The sequence below is a fragment of the Schistocerca piceifrons genome, chromosome 1 (assembly GCF_021461385.2).
Source record: "Schistocerca piceifrons isolate TAMUIC-IGC-003096 chromosome 1, iqSchPice1.1, whole genome shotgun sequence".
Taxonomy (NCBI): Eukaryota; Metazoa; Arthropoda; class Insecta; order Orthoptera; family Acrididae; genus Schistocerca; species Schistocerca piceifrons.
The window spans coordinates 642669400-642692745 of NC_060138.1; the positions used below are offsets into that span (position 1 = coordinate 642669400).

At 40.8% G+C, this 23346-nt stretch overlaps 1 protein-coding gene and 1 non-coding gene across 2 annotated transcripts in view; both read right to left on the minus strand.

Annotated features, from left to right (window-relative positions):
• Window positions 1–6532: 6532 nt before the first annotated feature.
• LOC124760191 (retinoid-inducible serine carboxypeptidase-like) overlaps window positions 6533–23346 on the minus strand; it is a 154219-nt gene continuing 137405 nt past the window's right edge. Inside the window, exon 10 of the mRNA XM_047249098.1 lies at window positions 6533–6757. Coding sequence (XP_047105054.1) covers window positions 6533–6757 — 225 coding nt within the window. The remainder of the gene's footprint in view (window positions 6758–23346) is intronic.
• Trnaf-gaa lies at window positions 19265–19337 on the minus strand. Its single transcript has one exon. It is a non-coding gene; the product is annotated as a tRNA-Phe (tRNA).

Below are 23346 nucleotides of genomic sequence, written 5' to 3' on the forward strand. Positions count from 1 at the left end.
GAAATAGATTTTCAGAATTACGTTACTCTGCTTCGAATCTTCACATGGGAAAGACTTGGATGGTGACGTCTGTATCTTTTCACGCATTTGTGGTAAATATATGCGGTTAATTATAGCCAGACCACTTATTTCAGTAGCACTAGCATCTCTACATGTGAGAAAATTTAATTGTACATTTTTTCGTAGATTAATAATGTGCGGTACAGCACGAGTTGTAGTTTGTATTGTTGGCCACAATTTCCAAGACGGCAGATTCTTGTTTAAATTACTCCAATAATAAGTGATGTAACACAAAATGGAGAAGGGCTACAATTAATTTATTGAGTGAACATACTAAAGTAAAGTTAATTTCATTTATTTTTCAAAGGGCCGTGTCGATATTAAAACACTTTATATTTTATTTTATTTATTTATTTATGCAGTGAATCTATACAGATTGTGGGATGTCATCTGCATGTTACACACACACACACACACAAACACACACACACACACACACACACACACAGGTCACATATATCTTCAAAATTTATTTCAATAGCACAATAAATTCATTATATTTGATCTTGCTTTAGCAGCAGTAGTAGTTTTTGCATATTCTTTTCTTATCTCTGTTGTACCTCACATGGCCTAAGAATTCTGCCACTGAATAGAAGCAGTGGTCTGATAAGAATGCCCACAGGGATTTGTGAAACAGATAAAATGAAGAAATAACTTTAATTTTATGTTGCAGACTATTGTACCTTTGTATTGCACTATTTGTACTGGAGGTTTTAAAGTCCTTACTGACTGAACATGTAGTTTGTCTTTTTGCCTGGTATTATGTTCATGTACACTACAGTTTATATTTATCTCTTTGATATTTTTCCTCGCTTATTTACAATTTTCTAGAATATAAAAGCAGGGGAGAGAGTGGTTTGAAGACTTCTGAAAGAGGGGCCCACATGTGTCAGTCTGTTTTCCATGGTGCATTGCTTATATAGCTTTTTTTTGGGTCAGTAAGGTTACTGAGCTAGCAGCTGTGCTATCCCAGAGTATGCCTCCATACTATAGAATATTGTGGAACTGGGCAAAATTTGCAATTCTAACAGTGTAAAAGCTTGCTTTTTGTGCAAGCAAGCGTGGGCTGTAGCATATTTTTTTTTTAAAGTATTATATTCATTTTTGTTATATGTGTCTGCCATTTAAAATCGTTTTGAAGCCATATGGCTAAAAATTTTGTTTCCAGTGAGGGCGTAATTCCAATGATGCTAATTGTCACAGAAATGTTGCAGGCTTTCTCTTTCAAACAGAAATTAAGCACAGTTGTTTAGGAAATGTTTATTATTAGTTTATTTTATCCAGACCAGTCATTTTGCTGGTCTGTAGCCTTATTTATGTTTTCTTGTAGCTGTGTTTGTTTTTCCCTGTAAGAAGGATGCTTGTGTCATCTGCATACAAAATATTTAGCTGCAGTTCTATGCTTGCCTCTACAGTAGGTCATTTATATACAGAAGGAAAATAATATGCCAGAGAATGGATCCTTGAGGGACTCTAGTTTTGATTATTCCTGCATCTGAAAAATATGTTCTAGTGTTATCATTTAGTTCGTATGTTATTACTACTTTTTGTTTCGGATTTGTCAGGTATGAGGAGAATCATTTTAATGCATTGCCTCTAATATCATACTTTTGGAGTCCTTCCAACAGAATTCTATGGTCCAAAATGTCAAAAGCTTTGCTTATATCTAAGAAAATACCAGCAGCATTTTCTTTATTATCCAGTGCTTCTAGAGCATTTTGTAAGAAATTACATTGTAATTGCCACTTCACGGATATCTTTTCTTCATGCGACAAGATTTTCACACTTAAGAAAGCTTGAAGCTTTAAATTAATAACAAGTGTACCAAGCAAAAGGTGTTTCTCCACACGAATCCACGAAAGTACAAATTATTATTCATGGGAAAAGACATCCATTTACAAACGTGAGAGGTTTCTAAATGTTAAAGATTGAGGTGCTTCATACCAAGCTATTCCTAATTTATTTAACGCCTTTACAGACATTCCAAAGTGACTTATTCATCGGGGACTGCAAAACAGAGAGCCTTAACAATATCAAAAATAATAATACTCACTAGCAATAAGAAGTTGTAGTGAGTATGTTGTGTGTAGCCTTATGTGATCTCATGATGTATTATTAACAGCACTAGTATACATACAAACACACACACCAAAGCACACGAAAAAATCGCTACACTGGTGCCCATACAGTGTGGCCAGAAGCACTTGTATGCCACAAGATAAAACATTTGTATTTTATTGTAATTTGTATTGTATTTTCTCTCATGTACACCATTGCCTACAACAACGAGGGCACAAATTGATCACCAAGACTATGAGCTGAAAGAAGTTGTTGCTAATAAGATCCTGAGCAATGCTGTAGAACTGCATAATGTCCAAGGTAAGGATATGGTGGCACGCAACCCCAAGCTTCAAGAATAAAAGTATTAAGTGTCTCTGGAGGCAAGCAATAAGTGAAATTTAATTTCTGCATTTTCAAAATTGCTTGTTGTTTACACACAATTGGCAGTGACACCTGGGAAAGGTACTTTTGTAGTCAATCATCATAGAGAAGGAAGCAATAGTGGGAGTGATTTTTTATTTAGATTATTGTGCTGTTTTCAGTGTATTAATATTTCTTGTGTCTTGTATTGTTGTTTGTATGTTGTGCTTAGTGTACTCGGGTATTCAGCATGGGCAGGCCTATGAGGAAGGAAAGGTTAGAGAGAGATAACATGACAGAATTAGAGGAAACTGATAATTATCGTGAGCTGGCTTAACAGAAACAGGGGCAATTTCTCAGAATTCCAGAATGTGGAAACCGGAATAGGTAATCGGATGTTTGGTTCTAGTGAGTGAACACTGAAACAACATACAAGTGTCACATCAGCTGACGCTATTACTAGTACTGCACGAGCCGTACCGACAGATGAGGTGCCATTATTTACAGTGACAGAAAATGATTTCCATTCTGTGTTGCTACAGAAGTTAGACTTAAGAGAAAGGATTAAGGAAAAGGAACGAGGAGAAAGAAGAGAGTAAAGGAAATGGAATGGGAAACTGCACAGTATACTTTGCATACAATTATTTAAACTACTCATTAATCATAAAATATACACTTCCTTGTATGCTTATTGAACCTCCTGAATCAAAATATCGCTATCGACAGATATCATCATAATATCTTACAATTTCACCAACTATATCTGTTCTAACAGACACAAGGTTGTGCACTATACAAAGCTAACAGCCTGGCCATTCAGTAAATATTCAGATGTTTTAACATAATTCGCCTTACACTTATGCCCACATATATACTTACAACTGTCTGAAATTATTTTATTTGCTGCTATAGGCTCTACTATTTTGCTCTGTGCGAGTGACAGTGCTATTATTCGATCCTGTGGTTGGCTAAGGTTACACCACCAATTCAGAGCCAGAAGAAAATTTGCTCATTTGTGCCACTTCTACCAATTCACTTAACAATGCACAGGTAACTACTAATTTACAGCCACCAGCTTTCTTATGTAGAATCTCTCTCTACTGCATTCTGTTAATTTGTCTGCATCATTTGAATACATTATGTTATTACCTTTTTGGTAATCAGATTTGCACTTGCAGGTGCCTCCAATAGAACATTGTGAATTGGCGAAATTGTTTTTGTTGAGGCATCCTGAGCTGTTTTTACCTTCACCTGCCATCACCAGTGTTTACGATGAGGTGCTGTACTGTGTTTGCTTTGCTTGTTGGTATTACAGTGTTCCACCCTTGCAGGATCATCCCTTATCATTGGGTAGAATGTTCAAATGGTTGACTGTTGTACACCCTCCACTGAATAATAATAATGGCTGACATTGACTTAACTGTGCTAAAGGAAGAAGAGGTAGTCTCACAGTGGATCACTTGCTGGCTCCATTCCATCAAGCAAGCCTGGTTCAATGTAGGCAGAGTTGTACTAAAAAATCCTGTTGTTCAATATGCTTGCATCCCATTTATACACACATCAAAAAAAGTTTTGCATCACCCCGGTTCCCAGAACTCCTGAAGGCATACATTGACTGTGGATATTGTATCACAGACACAGTCCCTTTGACTGTTCTGAGATGTCACTAAACCTGCCCAAAGATGTAAACAACCATGCATGAGCAGCGCCTACTAGACAGAGGAGGTCCCACAGCCGATCAGTTCCAGTCATTCCACCAGGAAGGAGGTACACGACTCATGTTATCTGTAGTTCAGCTCTGCCTAGACAGTCAATACTGTGGTTTGATTGTGTCCGCATTGTTACTTTGTGCCAGAAAGGGCTCTCAACAGGGGAAGTGTCCAGGTGTCTCGGAGTGAACAAAGCAATGTTGTTCAGACATGGAGGAGATACAGAGAGACAGGAACTGTGGATGACATGCATTGCTCAGACTGCCCAAGGTCTACTACTGCAGTGGATGACCTCTACTTACAGATTATGGCTCAGATGAATCCTGACAGCAACTCCAACAAGTTGAATAATGCTTTTCATGCAGCCACAGGACATCATGATATGACTCAAACTGTGTGCAATAGGCTGCATGATGCGCAACTTCACCCTTGACGTCCATGGTGAGGTCCATCTTTGCAACCACAACACCCTGCAGCGCAGTACAGATGGGCCAACAACATGCCGAATGGCACCAATGAGTGCCGCCTGTGCTTTCAACCAGACAACTGTCAGAGATGTGTTTGGAGGTAACCAGGTCAGGCTAAATGCCTTACACACACTGTCCAGTGAGTGCAGCAAGGTGGAGGTTCCCCAATGTGGAGCCAACGCATGCTGCAGGTGGTCATTGAAGGTGCCGTAATGGCTGTACAATACGTGAATGTCATCCTCTGACCGATAGTGCAACCATATTGACAGCATATTGACAAGGAATTTGTCTTCATGGACGACAATTTGCGCCCCCATCATGCACATCTTGTGAACAACTTCCGTCAGGATAATGACATTGCTCAACTATAGTGGTCAGCATGTTCTCCAGACATGAGTCTTATTGAACATACCTAGTATGGACTGAAAAGGGCTGTTTATGACCCACCAACCATTTTGAGGGATCTGTGCCAAATTTCCATTGAGGAGTGGGACAATCTGGATTAACATTGCCTTGATGAACTTTTGGATAGTATGCCATGACAAATACAGGCATGCATCATTACAAGAGGATGTGCTACTGGGTATTAGAGGTGTTGGTGTGCAAACTGGACCATTACCTCTAAAGGTAATACAAGTTCTGGAACTCTCAGAACCGACGTGATGCAAAACTTTTTTTGATTTGTGTATGTCACAACTTTGCATACTATCATTCAGTTAGGTTTACAACAGAGGTACAGCTGTTATGGCCTTTAGACAAATTATATGTGCAAATACCATTACCCATTTCTTGTGCAATGCACTCCACTATGCCGCTTGATATTTATCAGTCTTCACTTACGTTGACTTAGTATGGTGGTGAGCGACTGCAAGATCATATTGTTTCTAGATGCTAAAATACCTCATTGCTCATGCACTGTCAGTGCGATACACAAACCTTCATTAATATCAGTTGTCAACAGCTTACTATACACTGTACTACAGCCCACCACAGTAGCCCAGTTTTGCTAAGATCACATATTTATGTTGCGGACATATCGTATCACTTTGACTGGTAGTGGATTACTCTACAACAGCTCCTCCTCTGACATAGTCACACCCATTATCAGGCTGTCTGCTGAAGTAACCTATTATGCACTCAAAAATAGTATCAAATCGTTCCTTCTTTACTTGCCTGGGGCCTTGCTGGTATTGCTCTAACATGGCAACCAGCCAGTATTGCCAAATAATACCAAAGGTTATCAATGATTTATTAGTTCAGATACAAGGACAGATCACCCTTGACCACATTGCTAAATGGAGCTCTATGGATTATTTACACCAAGTGTTTATCCCTAATGCCACATTTGTTCCTTTAACTCTGACTTGCCTGCTTTGTTATCTGGGTTGTGTATACCCACATTACCACAACCATTGTAAAGCACAGTCTCCAGCAATATCTGAACAGCAGCCATCTAGCTGATAGCCTGGGTAATACATTTTTTGTTATGATATCTATCAAGTATGCCCATCCCCTCTTAAATTAAGATTTAGAAATTAGGTAAAGGAACTGAAATACTGAAAAGCCTCAGATGTCTTATATTATGGGAACATGTAACTTTGTATATAGGGAGCCTAACAATAGGGAGTTAATGATGTTTTAATAATTTATATGGTCTAACTATAAAATAGTGTGTATGTAATCTATGTCAGTTCAAAAGTGAGTTTTGCAACTTGTTGCCATTGAATTAAGTGATTTACTGTAGACTACCAATAGTTTGTGCCACTATTATCAGCATATTTTCCACCTTTAGACTGACATCCTCCAATGCATCCCACTGGTGCATCCCAGTGACTGACTGTTGCAGTCTCCAGTGAGGACTGTTTGTCCCACCTGCTAACCCTTCTTCAGTAGCACCAGCACTCTTGGTCTTAACCACAGTCTCCTGTTTCTGCCTTGGGTATTATCATATGCCAGCCAGTTGTTGACTGACTGACACCCATTGCTTGCCTTCGCACTGCCCCCATTGGATCCATACTCTGTCGCCACCATGGTACCACCTCCAATCTCTAGAGGCAACAAATCAGCCAAAAACAAGAGCCACTGTCTCCTTAATTGTTGCTGAAAGTAAGTGGCCAAAAAAAATTTGTATGGAATGCATTCAACAGTCTTATATAAAGACAAAACTGAAAACTCCAGGGTGTTTCAAAAAGAATGACCTGATATCAAATATCCATATTTATTGATAAAAAACATACTATAAACAACATGGGATGAATTGCAAAATACTCACAAAATCTTAAATTTTTAGCTTTGCTATTACAAATTCTCTGTGTGTCCACCAGCAGCTACACGAAGAACATCTAGATGATAGCTAAATTTGTTATAAACTTTACACAATGTATGTGCTTTTACAAAAGTTACAGCAACTGCTATTCTGGTCTCTGTTTCTTCTATGTCACAAGTTAAAGAGGAGATGAACACACTTTCCTTCACATATTTCCGCTAGAAAAAAACTGTGTGGGGTCGTGTCTGGTGATCTTGGAGGCCAAGAATGAGGGGCACTGTCTGGGGGTCCCATGTGCCCTATCCAGTGTTGAAGCAGAGTGTCATTTAGAAACTGATGTACATTGTTATGCCAGTGTGGTGGTGTTCCACCCTGTTGGAAAATGAAGTCACTGGAGTCCTATGAAGCTGTGAAAAAAGCCAATTCTTTAGCATTTGAAGATAGCTCACTCCAGTCACTATATATCTCTCAAACGAGAAGGAACAGTACACTTTTTCATGAGAAATGGCACAAAAAATGTTTACTTTAGGTGAGTCTCTTTGGTGTTCAATAATGCCATGTTGATTCTGAAGTCTCCACATGCACGCATTATGTAGGTTTACTTTACGCTGACAAGGAACATTGCTTCATCACTGAAAATTAACCATGGAAAAAATGTATCATCTTCCATGTCCTCTAGCAGTGTGTTGTTGAAGTCAACCCATTTCCTTTTATCACCAACCTGAAGAGCTTGAACTAATTGTTGTCTGTATGGTTTATAGAATAAAAAATGTCTTAATACTTCACAGGCAGTTGTATAAGGCATTGCCAGTTATCTGCTTGTGTGGTGAGCAGACTTATATGGACTCTGCTCAAACATCTGTTGAATTGTTTCCACTATGTCATCAGGAGTGGGAGGTTGATTCTGCAAACTGCAGCACACAAAACACCTTCTGTTAAATGGATGCCATATTAACTTCGACTGATTGTAAACAGTGGAGATGCATTGATTGACATTTAACGGCAATTTTCTGAAACTCTAGGCCACACCCATTCAAACAACATACATTTCCTGGCTAGCACATCCCATGTTTTATAATTATTACCATTCAAAACCAGGTAATTCTTTTTGAAACACCATGTATTATAATCTTCACCTCTTTTCCCATTCACTTAAACGATTGTTCAAATCCAGTATTCCCTCCTCTAGATTAAGCTCCTTCACTATGAATCATCCAACCTACAGTGGAGCCCTTAACTTTTGCTGCCTTTTGTACTTGCTAAAATTAAACTTAACACTCATAACTGCACCTCTTTGGATGGGGGAAGGAACGTGTGTGGTGAGCAATCAGACAGTGGGATTAATGAAAGGATTAAGGGATAATTTTTTCCAATTTTACTTTATTACAGTTTATTCATCTGGGACAACCTCTTGTGTTAGAACTATGACCATGTCTGGCCCCATGGAGTACCAGATGCTGCCAGAGATGCAGCTATCCACAACCAAGGGCTGGAGATCATCATGTGTGGCCATGGAGAGGACAATTGAGAGCACTGGGGCACCCCTGAGTCAGCCTTTTGCCTGCCAAGCTGTCTCCTGACCAGACGAGTTTCCCAGCTCCTACATTATTTCAGGCAATATTCCGCTCTGTCACTGCAGAATGCCCCTTAGGACTTCTTTGCCTCTTAGGGAATAGGTCTGGAGCAATCAACTCCACTTTTGAATCTATAAATGGTCTGGTTCTGAATTTCTGTCAAATTATCCTGACAACCCAGATGCCCACTTCCTGCTACCATTCACCACAGCCATTCCACGTACATTGGTCTTCATTCTGTTTCCTGCTCTATCAACAGCAAAATATTTCTCTATCTTTCTTATCATTTCTTGTGACATATCTAGCTATTAATGTCGTAGCTCCATAATGATCACTAATTTTGTCCTCTGTGTTAACTGTTTCAAAATGTTTGGTTCTACTACCTATTAAGTGGTCTGAGACATTGCCCTGATCAGTAACTGCTTGAAGTACTTCCAGGAAAAAAAATCCAGAACAATCTCACATGAAACCTTGTTTCTGACACCAATTGAAACACATGACTCTCCTATTCTGTAACTAGCGAACTGATGTCTCCCTCTATTACCATAGCATGACCAGGAAAATTTCTTGCAATGGTCTCCTAGTTTCATCTTAAGTTCTCTCTTATTTCAGCTTCTGGGTCAGGTGGTCTTTAAAAGCATCTGATTGTCATGTTTGAGCCACCTTTTATTCTTACCCTCACTCAGATCAGTTCACATTCAAAATCCATAATCACACAAGATAAGATTGTGTTCTCTATATCTATAAATATACTGCCATTGTTAGTGTCCAGCTTATCCTTGTGAGATATATTCCAATATGGATTAAGGGTTTAGCTGCTATTCACTTCTTATTTGAGCCAGCTCTCTGCAGTTTTTTAACATCATATTAACATGTTCTTTTTCAAATGTGCAAGGACAAACATTTCCTTCTGAGAGTAATATGGCTGTCCTTCCTCTGATTCACAAAGATAACTCATCATTAACTCTATGTAAAAGACCTCTATGAGCATACCACACATACCTTGGTACCAGAGTAGCTGCTCTGTTTCTGTATATACACTTGAATTATTAAACTGAGCCCTACAGTTATCCACTGGATAGCAGAGGTTGAGAAACATGCATCAGAGATTATTCCAGTATTGTTTAATTTATAGTTCAGACCTTCTACTTGACTTCAAACCAGAGGACCAGAACTGATTTTGGGTGTGGGCATGATGCTGCAATGAGACATGTTTCCAACCCACGTGTGAGGCTAACTGTCTTAATCATTTTACCCAATAAATTAAAAGAACTGGGGATAGCTTCTAAACTCTTGTGATGAACATCATTCAAGCCAACACGATCTATGACGTGCGACCAGCTGTTCTCAGTGCACTGAATAGCTGCCAGCAGAGCAATTTCACACCTTGTACAAGACCTTTTGATATACATACCAAGTGCACATTGACCATCTTTCCCATCCTATCATTTGCCTTTATGGCACTTACATAAATCCTCCTCTGAAAATATTTGAAAGGGGTACCATTACTTCTTAAAATAAGACAATGATGTTCATTGGAAGCAACAGGAGAATGTTATGTGTTTTATATGTTTATCATGAAAATTTTATTGTGAATCACTAATAACACACATTAGACATACCAAGAAATTAAACTAATCTCAGAGCAGTTCTTGTTTCTTGACTGTTTTTACTCATATTGAGTGACATCTTTCAACACCCAAAGTGCACCATCAGGATTGTCAGTTGGAACCTAAAATGAAGAAACAAACATTATAAATTATGCTGAAGAGTGGTCTCATTTAATATGGTAGAAAAATTACAAAGAAAAATGTTTTTAAGAGAGTACAATAATAAGCTTAGTTAACAGTATCTGAATGACAAACACCAGTTATCAACCTTTTTACAGTTTTGATGCTACTTTCCATCTCTTCCAGTTTTGTGTTGATTTCATTTCTACTTTCTGTTGTTCCTAGTAACCTCAGTAATTTATTTTACTTGTTGTAATATTTGTCTGTAAGTTTCCCTTTTGTTGTTCCTTCCAGTGTCGAATCAATAATTATTGGATGTATTAGCTAATGAACTATTAACAGATGCATTCAGTTATATTACATGTATTATATCCCATGGATCTCAAGGAAATGAGTCTCTGGTATATGGAAATTTGTCAAGGATGCCAGTTTCGCTAAAATACAGTATAACAAAATGACCTAACTCTATGAAAGACTGTAATATGACAGTGTTGACACTACCTATAAATTAAGAGATTAATTTTAAAATTTATGTCAAGACAATCTTCACTGAAGTAAAAGGAGTTTGATAAGGGACAGATCCATGTCCTTTGCGTCATTGTTAAACGTTGTAGTGACCCTTGTGATTGCCAATCTTCATTGTTATTTATTCTTACCTCTATTTTGAGAATTTCATAATCCAACTCTTAACAGGGATAATTTGAACAATGGAATATGGGCGTACTACTTCCATGAGCTTGTCATAGTTATACGAATATTTGTCTGTTGTGTAATCTGGACAACACTAGTACTCATTTGAAGTTGGGTATAGAGTCTGTATTATGCCTGGTTGCATGTTTTCATTTATGTTATTTACTTGACAATGACAGTTGCGAAGACTGTAATTTGTAAATGAAATTGTTGTAAGTGGTAATGGCCTAGTTCCCCATAATATAATACTTACTCCTCTCTTACACATTTCAGTATTATTTACAGTAAATTTGATATACTCTTGTAGGCTGCTGAGTACACATGTATCCATGTATCTGTGCATTACTGAGCACTGCCTAAATATTGACCAGATTGTTTCCTTTTCTATACCAGACTACATACTAGCAAATGATTCCTGTAGAAACAATAATAAAAATGGAGGAACCATCTAGGAATTATCTGAATTGGATGGAAATTGGTATATATGATGTACCTGTATGGACACAGATATGATAAAAAAGAAGGAAGGAGGATCCATTCAAGAGAAAGAGCTTCACAGATCGAACAAGTCAGTAATGCATTGACTCTTATCCAAGCAGTTAGCTGGTTTGGTATCAATGGATAAGAGACGCTGAATGTCCTCCTGGTAGATATTATGCCAGATTCTGTCCAACTGGCATGTTAGATAATCGAAATCCAAGCTGATTGGAGGGCCATACCCACAATGCTCCAAACATTCTCAATTGGGGAGTGATCCGGTGACCTTATTGGCCAAGATAGGATTAGCCGAGCATCAAGACAAGCAGTAGAAATTCTTGCCATGTGTGGATGGGCTTTATCTTGCTGACATGTAAGCCCAGGATGGCTTGCCATGAAGGGCAACAAAACGGAGCATAGAACATCTGTGACATACCACTGTGCTGTAATGGTGCTGCAGATGACAATCAGAGGGTCCCTGCTATGGAATGAAATTGCCACCTGTCCATCACTCCTGATTCTCTGGGCATATGGAGAGTGAAAGTCAGGCTGCTATCCTGCCACCATCTGGGGCATCTCTAGACACATTTTTGGTGGTCATTTGGGTTCAGTCTGAAGGAGGACTCGTCACTGAAGACAATTCTACTCTAGTCAATCAGATTCCAGATTGAATGTGCCCAATCCCACTGCAGGCAGGCTTGTTCGTGTACAGAGGTCAATGGTAGTCAGTGCAAGTGGTGCCATTAGCTCATGCCCCTTTCTATGAGCACCAGTTGCACTTTGGATCATGCTAATGATGAATCCAGGCTCTGAATGGCCTCTCAGATGGTCGATCATCATGTTCTGTTGTCTCTCTAGGTTGACCATTTTCTCCTTGTCACTGTGTCTGGCATGGTTCACCCAGTCTTGCCAACATCGCTGAGTATTTTTCTTACTTGTCACTTCTTCTTCCGTGTGTATTTGCGTTTAGGAAGCTTTAATTGTCGGGTGCTATTAATAGTGTTCCATAGATTTCGTGTTTGTTTTGAATACAGTCAGAGAGAGTCCCTTTAGTCAGCCATAGTGCCAGTAGAGTCAGTGTCGTCGTAACTGCCGTCTGCTTCACGTCTGCTGTGCAGCGAGCTACCTTAATTTAAGTATTAACTGTATTTTTCTTACTTGTCACTTCTTCTTCTGTGTTTATTTGCTTTTAGGAAGCTTTAATTGTCGAGTGCTATTAATAGTTCCATAGATTTCGTGTTTGTTTTGAATACAGTCAGAGAGAGTCCCTTTAGTCAACCATAGTGCCAGTAGTGCTAGTGTTTGTTTGCAATACAGTCCAGAGACAGGTAGTGCTATTTTCATTGTTTTCTACAAGAAGTGCCTAGCAATCACAGTTTAGTGAATAAACAGCCGCCTTTAGTGAATTAGCAGTCTAGTTAAAGGTTGATTAACTCTCTTCAGTAAATTGATTCCTTAGGATGGATAGGATGTGTGACTGCTGTGTACGGAGGCAGGAGGAGCTGGCCACTGTTCGCGAACAGCTGAGCGTGTTGATGGCCGCGGTCAGCTGTCTTCAGGCTGCTACCTCGGAGTGTAGTGGCAGTGGGGAGTCTGGTGCGTCGCAAGGTACACCCCAGGTGTTACATGCTTCACCCACTGTCCCTGCTGCCGAGACATCTTCGCGTGTACTGGGCGCGGTTGAACCACCCTCTCCCCAATGGGAGTGGCGGGTTCAGCGGCGTTTGCGGCGCACGAGGCGGAGGGTCAATGTGGAGGCTGGCCATGTGGCATCGCCCGCTCTGCCTGTGAGTGGACATGTGGCTGCTCCTTCAGCAAGGTCAGAGCAGGCACACGGGGGGAGGGGTTTATTAGTTATTGGGAGCTCCAATGTTAGGCGGGTGATGGTGCCCCTTAGGGAAATAGCGGGAAGGTCGGGGAAGAAGGCCAGTGTTAACTCTGTCTGCTTGCCGGGGGGTCTCATCCGAGATGTGGAGGAGGCCCTACCGGCGGCGATAGAGAGCACTGGGTGCACCCGACTGCAAATTGCTGCTCATGTCGGCACCAATGACTCCTGCCATCTGGGTTCAGAGGTCATCCTCAGTTCGTACAGGCGGTTGGCGGAATTGGTGAAGGCGGACAGCCTTGCTCACGGGGTGAAATCAGAGCTAACTATTTGTAGTATCATTCCCAGAACCGATCGCGGTCCTCTGGTTTGGAGCCGAGTGGAAGGCTTAAACCAGAGGCTCAGACGATAATGTGGAGATCTGGGGTGCAAATTTCTCGACCTCCGCTATCGGGTGGAGAAATGTAGGGTCCCCCTGAATAGGTCAGGCGTGCACTACACGCCGGAAGCAACTACAAGGGTAGCGGAGTACGTGTGGAGTGCACATGGGGGTTTTTTAGGTTAGAGAATCCCCTCCCTAGGCCCGACAAGACGCCTCCTGATACGCAGCAAGGTAGGAGTAGGCAAAATGCAACAGGGAATAGCAATATCAATGTGCTAATAGTAAACTGCAGGAGCGTCTACAGAAAGGTCCCAGAACTGCTCTCCTTAATAAACGGTCACAACGCTCATATAGTACTAGGGACAGAAAGTTGGCTGAAACCAGACGCAAATAGTAATGAAATCCTAAACTCAGATTGGAATGTATACCGCAGAGACAGGCTGGACAGTGAAGGGGGAGGCGTGTTTATAGCGATAAGAAGTGCAATAGTATCGAAGGAAATTGACGGAGATCCGAAATGTGAAATGATTTGGGTGAAGGTCACGGTTAAAGCAGGCTCAGACATGGTAATTGGATGCCTCTATAGGCCCCCTGGCTCAGCAGCTGTTGTGGCTGAGCACCTGAAGGATAATTTGGAAAATATTTCGAGTAGATTTCCCCACCATGTTATAGTTCTGGGTGGAGATTTTAATTTGCTGGATATAGACTGGGAGACTCAGACGTCATAACAGGTGGCAGGGACAAAGAATCCAGTGATTTTTTTTTAAGTGCTTTATCTGAAAACTACCTTGAGCAGTTAAACAGAGAACCGACTCGTGGCGATAACATATTAGACCTTCTGGTGACAAACAGACCCGAACTATTTCAAAAAGTTAACGCAGAACAGGGAATCAGCGATCATAAAGCGGTTACGGCATCGATGATTTCAGCTGTAAATAGGAATATTAAAAAGGATAGGAAGATTTTTCTGTTTAGAAAAAGTGACAAAAAGCAGATTTCAGAGTACCTGTTGGCTCAACACAAAAGTTTTGTCTCAAGTACAGATAGTGTTGAGGATCAGTGGACAAAGTTCAAAACCGTCGTACATAATGCGTTAGATGAGTACGTGCCAAGCAAGGTCGTAAGAGATGGAAAAGAGCCACCGTGGTACAACAACTGAGTTAGAAAACTGCTGCGGAAGCAAAGGGAACTTCACAGCAAACATAAACATAGCCAAAGCCTTGCAGACAAACAAAAATTACGCGAAGCGAAATGTAGTGTGAGGAGGGCTATGCGAGAGGCGTTCAAAGAATTCGAAAGTAAAGTTCTATGTACTGACTTGGCAGAAAATCCTAAGAAATTTTGGTCTTATGTCAAAGCGGTAGGTGGATCAAAACAAAATGTCCAGACACTCTGTGACCAAAATGGTACTGAAACAGAGGATGACAGACTAAAGGCCGAAATACTAAATGTCTTTTTCCAAAGTTGTTTCACAGAGGAAGATTGCACTGTAGTTCCTTCTCTAGATTGTCGCACAGATGACAAAATGGTAGATATCGAAATAGACGACAGAGGGATAGAGAAAGAATTAAAATCGCTCAAAAGAGGAAAGGCCTCTGGACCTGATGGGATACCAGTTCAATTTTACACAGAGTATGCGAAGGAACTTGCCCCCCTTCTTGCAGTGGTGTACCGTAGGTCTCTAGAAGAGCGTAGCATTCTAAAGGATTGGAAAAGGGCACAGGTCATCCCCGTTTTCAAGAAGGGACGTTGAGCAGATGTGCAGAACTATAGACCTATATCTCTAACGTCGATCAGTTGTAGAATTTTGGAACACGTATTGTGTTTGAGTATAATGACTTTTCTGAGGACTAGAAATCTACTCTGTAGGAATCAGCATGGGTTTCGAAAAAGATGGTCATGTGAAACTCAGCTCGCGCTATTCGTCCACGAGACTCAGAGGGCCATAGACACGGGTTCACAGGTAGATGCCGTGTTTCTTGACTTCCGCAAATCGTTCGATACATTTCCCCACAGTCATTTAATGAACAAAGTAAGAGCATATGGACTATCAGACCAATTGTGTGATTGGATTGAGGAGTTCCTAGATAACAGGACGCAGCATGTCATTCTCAATGGAGAGAAGTCTTCCGAAGTAAGAGTGATTTCAGGTGTGCCACAGGGGAGTGTCATAGGACTGTTGCTATTCACAATATACATAAATGACCTTGTGGATGACATCGGAAGTTCACTGAGGCTTTTTGCAGATGATGCTGTGGTGTATCGAGAGGTTGTAACAATGGAAAACTGTACTGAAATGCAGGAGGATCTGCAGCGAATTGACGCATGGTGCAGGGAATGGCAATTGAATCTCAATGTAGACAAGTGTAATGTGCTGCGAATACACAGAAAGATAGATCCTTTATCATTTAGCTACAAAATAGCAGGTCAGCAACTGGAAGCAGTTAATACCATAAATTATCTGGGAGTACGCACTAGGAGTGATTTAAAATGGAATGATCATATAATGTTGATCGTCGGTAAAGCAGGTGCCAGACTGAGATTCATTGGAAGAATCCTAAGGAAATGCAATCCGAAAACAAAGGAAGTAGGTTACAGTACGCTTGTTCGCCCACTGCTTGAGTGCTGCTCAGCGGCGTGGGATCTGTGCCAGATAGGGTTGATAGAAGATATAGAGAAGATCCAACGGAGAGCAGCGTGCTTCGTTACAGAATCATTTAGTAATCGCGAAAGCGTTACGGAGATGATAGATAAACTCCAGTGGAAGACTCTGCAGGAGAGACGCTCATTAGCTCGGTACGGGCTTTTTTCAAAGTTTCGAGAACATACCTTCACCGAAGAGTCAAGCAGTATATTGCTCCCTCCTATGTATATCTCGTGAAGAGACCATGAGGATAAAATCAGAGAGATTAGAGCCCACACAGAGGCATACCGACAATCCTTCTTTCCACGAACAATACGAGACTGGAATAGAAGAGAGAACCGATAGAGGTACTCAAGGTACCCTCCGCCACACACCGTCAGGTGGCTTGCGGAGTATGGATGTAGATGTAGATGTAGATGTAGTGGCATTGCTCCTATTCAAATGCTGAGTGATTTTCTGATTGCTCCAACTGGCTTCTCTGAGCCCAGCTACATAACATTTCTCAAATGCTGACATCTATGTGTATTTTTCATGTCCCTGTCTGTGAGGCATAGTCACTGTCCAGACTATTTTAAATTTGCTAAAGTAGTCCCTATTCGTAGGAAAGGAGACAAATCATACATATAAAACTATAGACGAACTGCCTTATTATCTGGCTTTAGTAAAATAACACAAAAAGTAATGTATAAGAGGTTAATGAAATTTTCAGACAAAAACAAAAATTCTCACTGATACTGAGTTCCTCAAGGATCCATACTTGGGCCAATCCTTTTTCTCTTGTATATGAATGAGTAGACAATATTCCATTGGAACTACTGACGGCCGTGGGAGAGCCAGTCCTGACAAAACTCTACCATCTGGTGAGGAAGATGTATGAGACAGGCGAAATACCCTCAGACTTCAAGAAGAATATAATAATTCCAATCCCAAAGAAAGCAGGTGTTGACAGATGTGAAAATTACCGAACTATCAGCTTAATAAGTCACAGCTGCAAAATACTAACACGAATTCTTTACAGACGAATGGAAAAACTAGTCGAAGCCAACCTCGGGGAAGATCAGTTTGGATTCCGTAGAAACACTGGAACACGTGAGGCAATACTGACCTTACGACTTATCTTAGAAGAAAGATTAAGGAAAGGCAAACCTACGTTTCTAGCATTTGTAGACTTAGAGAAAGCTTTTGACAATGTTGACTGGAATACTCTCTTTCAAATTCTAAAGGTGGCAGGGGTAAAATACAGGGAGCGAAAGGCTATTTACAATTTGTACAGAAACCAGATGGCAGTTATAAGAGTCGAGGGACATGAAAGGGAAGCAGTGGTTGGGAAGGGAGTAAGACAGGGTTGTAGCCTTTCCCCGATGTTGTTCAATCTGTATATTGAGCAAGCAGTAAAGGAAACAAAAGAAAAATTCGGAGTAGGTATTAAAATTCATGGAGAAGAAATAAAAACTTTGAGGTTCGCCGATGACATTGTAATCCTGTCAGAGAGAGCAAAGGACTTGGAAGAGCAGTTGAATGGAATGGACAGTGTCTTGAAAGGAGGATATAAGATGAATATCAACAAAAGCAAAACAAGGATAATGGAATGTAGTCCAGTTAAGTCGGGTGATGCTGAGGGAATTAGATTAGGAAATGAGGCACTTAAAGTAGTAAAGGAGTTTTGCTATTTGGGGAGCAAAATAACTGATGATGGTCGAAGTAGAGAGGATATAAAATGTAGGCTGGCAATGGCAAGGAAAGCGTTTCTGAAGAAGAGAAATTTGTTAACATCCAGTATTGATTTAAGTGTCAGGAAGTCATTTCTGAAAGTATTCGTATGGAGTGTAGCCATGTATGGAAGTGAAACATGGACGATAAATAGTTTGGACAAGAAGAGAATAGAAGCTTTCGAAATGTGGTGCTACAGAAGAATGCTGAAGATTAGATGGGTAGATCACATAACTAATGAGGAAGTATTGAATAGGATTGGGGAGAAGAGAAGTTTGTGGCACAACTTGACCAGAAGAAGGGATCGGTTGGTAGGACATGTTCTGAGGCATCAAGGGATCACCAATTTAGTATTGGAGGGCAGCGTGGAGGGTAAAAATCGTAGAGGGAGACCAAGAGATGAATACACTAAGCAGATTCAGAAGGATGTAGGTTGCAGTAGGTACTGGGAGATGAAAAAGCTTGCACAGTATAGAGTAGCATGGAGAGCTGCATCAAACCAGTCTCAGGACTGAAGACCACAACAACAACAACATGAATGATCTAGACCTAACCACACTTTTTGTTTTGCAGAAGACACAAACATGTTTATTACAGGAAACTTTCCAAGTGAACACTGCAGCACAACTAACTGGTTGGTCCCTTAATTTCTGTATCAAAGGTGACGGATACAATGCCAGTGTGACAATAAAATCCAACAAAAGTACATATTCCTTGGAAACATAGTTTTCAGGAAAATGGCTTCAGAATGACTTCAGATGACATAAACACATAATCAAAATACATGGAACACTAAATAAAATATGTTACACTCCATGTTTACTGTCTGTTAAAACAAGTAGTATACACACTGTTTGAATTGTCTAATTTTCACAATACCACAGCATCCTACTGTACAGAATTATACTCTGGTATTATACTCTGGAGTAAAACACCACCTACTTATGACATTCACACACAATCAAAATAAATGGAACACTAAATAAAATAAGTTACACTCCATGTTTACTGTCTGTTAAAACAAGTATTCATACTGCCTGAATTGTCTACTTTGCACAATACCACAGCATCCTACTGTACGGAATTATGTTCTGGGGTAAAACACTTACTAGTTAAGACATTCAGTTGACTCAGAAAAGCACAAGCAATGTATGAAGCTCAACAGATTGTCAATCCTCCCTCTTCACTGTATGTGTAAAATAGAAATTTATAAAAATGTCATAAAGAAATTAAAAGATATAAATAAATACTTTAATATCCATGTGTTTGATACAAGGCAAAAAGAACACTTCCTGGCAGATTAAAGCTGTGTGCCGGACCGAGACTCGAACTCGGGACCTTTGCCTTTCGGGCAAGTGCTCTACCAACTGAGCTACCCGGGCACGACTCACGCCCCGTCCTCACAGCTTTACACACTTCTGCCAGTACCTCGCCTCCTACCTTCCAAACTTTACAGAAGCTCTCCTGCGAACCCTGCAGAACTAGCACTCCTGAAAGAAAGGATATTGCGGAGACATGGCTTAGCCACAGCATGGGGGATGTTTCCAGAATGAGAAGGCAAAGGTCCCGAGTTCGAGTCTCAGTCCGACACACAGTTTTAATCTGCCAGGAGGTTTCATATCAATGCACTTTCCACTGCAGAGTGAAAATCTCATTCTGGAAACATCTCCCAGGCTGTGGCTAAGCCATGTCTCCGCAATATCCTTTCTTTCAGGAGTGCTAGTTCTGCAAGTTTCGCAGGAGAGCTTCTGTAAAGTTTGTCAGGTAGGAGGCGAGGTACTGGCAGAAGTAAAGCTGTGAGGACGGGGCGAGAGTTGTGTTTGGGTAGCTCAGTTGGTAGAGCACTTGCCCACGAAAGGCAAAGGGCCCCACTTCGAGTCTCGGTCCGGCACACAGTTTTATTCTGCCAGGAAGTTTCATATCAGCGCACACTCCGCTGAGGAGTGAAAATCTCATTCTGGAAAAAGGAACAGCTTCGTGTCTGACAATCAGTAAGGACATCAGCTAATAAAACCTCCAATACAAATAGTGCTCCAGAAATTTACAATAGTCTTCCACATCAGGTAAAAATTATACCATCATTTTCACTTTTTTGTAAAATTCTAGTGGAATTCTTATTCGATCATTGTTTGTACTCAGAAGCAAAATTTTTAGAACATTTGTTGTACAATAGGCTTGAAACAAGTACTACTGCAAGTAGTTATAATAAGTCATCCTCCTCTAACGTTATCTTTTTATATACACTTCTGGAAATGGAAAAAAGAACACATTGACACCGGTGTGTCAGACCCACCATACTTGCTCCGGACACTGCGAGAGGGCTGTACAAACAATGACCACACGCACGGCACAGCGGACACACCAGGAACCGCGGTGTTGGCCGTCGAATGGCGCTAGCTGCGCAGCATTTGTGCACCGCCGCCGTCAGTGTCAGCCAGTTTGCCGTGGCATACGGAGCTCCATCGCAGTCTTTAACACTGGTAGCATGCCGCAACAGCGTGGACGTGAACCGTATGTGCAGTTGACGGACTTTGAGCGAGGGCGTATAGTGGGCATGCGGGAGGCCGGGTGGACGTACCGCCGAATTGCTCAACACGTGGGGCGTGAGGTCTCCACAGTACATCGATGTTGTCGCCAGTGGTCGGCGGAAGGTGCACGTGCCCGTCGACCTGGGACCGGACCGCAGCGACGCACGGATGCACGCCAAGACCATAGGATCTTACGCAGTGTCGTAGGGGACCGCACCGCCACTTCCCAGCAAATTAGGGACACTGTTGCTCCTGGGGTATCGGCGAGGACCATTCGCAACCGCCTCCATGAAGCTGGGCTACGGTCCCGCACACCGTTAGGCCGTCTTCCGCTCACGCTCCAACATCGTGCAGCCCGCCTCCAGTGGTGTCGCGACAGGCGTGAATGGAGGGACGAATGGAGACGTGTCGTCTTCAGCGATGAGAGTCGCTCCTGCCTTGGTGCCAATGATGGTAGTATGCGTGTTTGGCGCCGTGCAGGTGAGCGCCACAATCAGGACTGCATACGACCGAGGCACACAGGGCTAACACCCGGCATCATGGTGTGGGGAGCGATCTCCTACACTGGCCGTACACCACTGGTGATCATCGAGGGGACACTGAATAGTGCACGGTACATCCAAACCGTCATCGAACCCATCGTTCTACCATTCCTAGACCGGCAAGGGAACTTGCTGTTCCAACAGGACAATGCACGTCCGCATGTATCCCGTGCCACCCAACGTGCTCTAGAAGGTGTAAGTCAACTACCCTGGTCAGCAAGATCTCCGGATCTGTCCCCCATTGAGCATGTTTGGGACTGGATGAAGCGTCGTCTCACGCGGTCTGCACGTCCAGCACGAACGCTGGTCCAACTGAGGCGCCAGGTGGAAATGGCATGGCAAGCCATTCCACAGGACTACATCCAGCATCTCTACGATCGTCTCCATGGGAGAATAGCAGCCTGCATTGCTGCGAAAGGTGGATATACACTGTACTAGTGCCGACATTGTGCATGCTCTGTTGCCTGTGTCTATGTGCCTGTGGTTCCGTCAGTGTGATCATGTGATGTATCTGACCCCAGGAATGTGTCAATAAAGTTTCCCCTTCCTGGGACAATGAATTCACGGTGTTCTTATTTCAATTTCCAGGAGTGTATATACGTATATATAGATAACTGATACCACATATGCTGTCAATTCTTGCTTAGGTTAAAATTATCTCAGCTGTTTCATTAAAAGAATTCAAAAGATTTTGTATACAATGTATTATATTTCAGGCTAAAATATAGAAAAAAGAAATTAATGTGTTACAATCAATATGTACTAACAGTGAAAATTAATCTTCTTTTAAGAATGATTGAAATTACAAAATTTCTGGCACACTTAAAATTCATATTATTAATTGTGCAATTAGATGCTAATTATTAAATTTGTTTCTGGATTTATTTATGAAATAATGATATAATTTGGTAAAGATTGTTCTGCTGGTGAGAAAGTTTGTAAACTCTTTTGCTTTCTAAACTCTTTGGAAATTGTGAGTACTGCAGAATGTAAGTAGTAATGGGCATTGCTCAAATGGAAGAAGGCATTTTTTTAAAGTTTGTCACCAAGAATGTAATTATTGTTTTTTTTGGATGTGGTAATTATAAAGTTGGTGTGGTTTAGAGGAATAGGATAAAATAAAAAGATATTCATAGCAACAGGCAACTCTTCATCAGTTATTTCGTCTTCAAGAACCCACAACGTTAAACCAGAATTTTCAGCAGCAAGAATTTACTCCTAGACACAACAAGATTTTGAGCCAGCAACAACAACAACAACAACACGGAGATAATCATGATAAGTAAAAAAGTTCTTCTTTCGTAATCTTACTCCTTTCAAAGTTTTCACAATTTGTGCAAAGAATGAGAACTTTAATGGTGATGTGTGGGGGGGTAACATTACATAATGCAAGCTCTTTTACCAATAAAAGCTAAAAATTCATATATTTCCTGAAAGTATACTGTTTATGTATTTTATGTTAAGTGTGTGTGTGTGTGTGTGTGTGTGTGTGTGTGTGTGTGTGTGTGTGTGTGTAAGTGTGAATGTTTATGCTGTATCCCACAATCAGGAATAGAGACTGACTCATCCCTGTGGTTATAGAAGACTTTAGAGAAGTTGTTTTTAGCCATAAAACTATCTTTGTATTTTCCAGTATATTTTTTGGTCAAAGAGAAATAATAATATGATGAACAAAATTCATGTATATATGTGTAAAGTGATGAATATATTAAAAATATCTCAGTTTTGAAAATATTACCCATGTAAGACAAATTTTTTTACAACATAATACAGTAACTCATTAGAATGTAAATATGTAGAATAAATGGCATTCTGAATTTTTTATTGTCTGTAACAGTAATTAAGTATGCTGCAATGTAGCTGAACCAATTCATTTCATTAATTTTGAATGTGGGTTTGTAATCAAGGTTGTGAACTAAACTTAAGAGGAGGTTCTTTTTTTGGCTGCCCAGTTTATTACTGCTGGACATTTAGGTCTCTTGATCACTGCACTTGATGTTGACTATTGTGGCTACCCATCACATGCCATGTGCACCATTGACCATCCCTGCCACCTGGACATGGGCTATTACTTTTCTCTTATGGTTTTTTAAGCAACGTTTTTCTTAAGCAACATTTGTATTTTGATTAATCACATATATGATTTAGGTTATAGAAAATTATAACAACTATTTTTTTTAAGAAAAGAAAAAAAGAATAGAAGATAGGATAAAGTATAGCATAGAGGTTTGTCCCACCTCCTTGCCATCTGGAGGTGATATACTCAGAATGTTCCCTCAATTCCGTGGCATCAGGTTGCCTATAAATTCACATTTTACTTT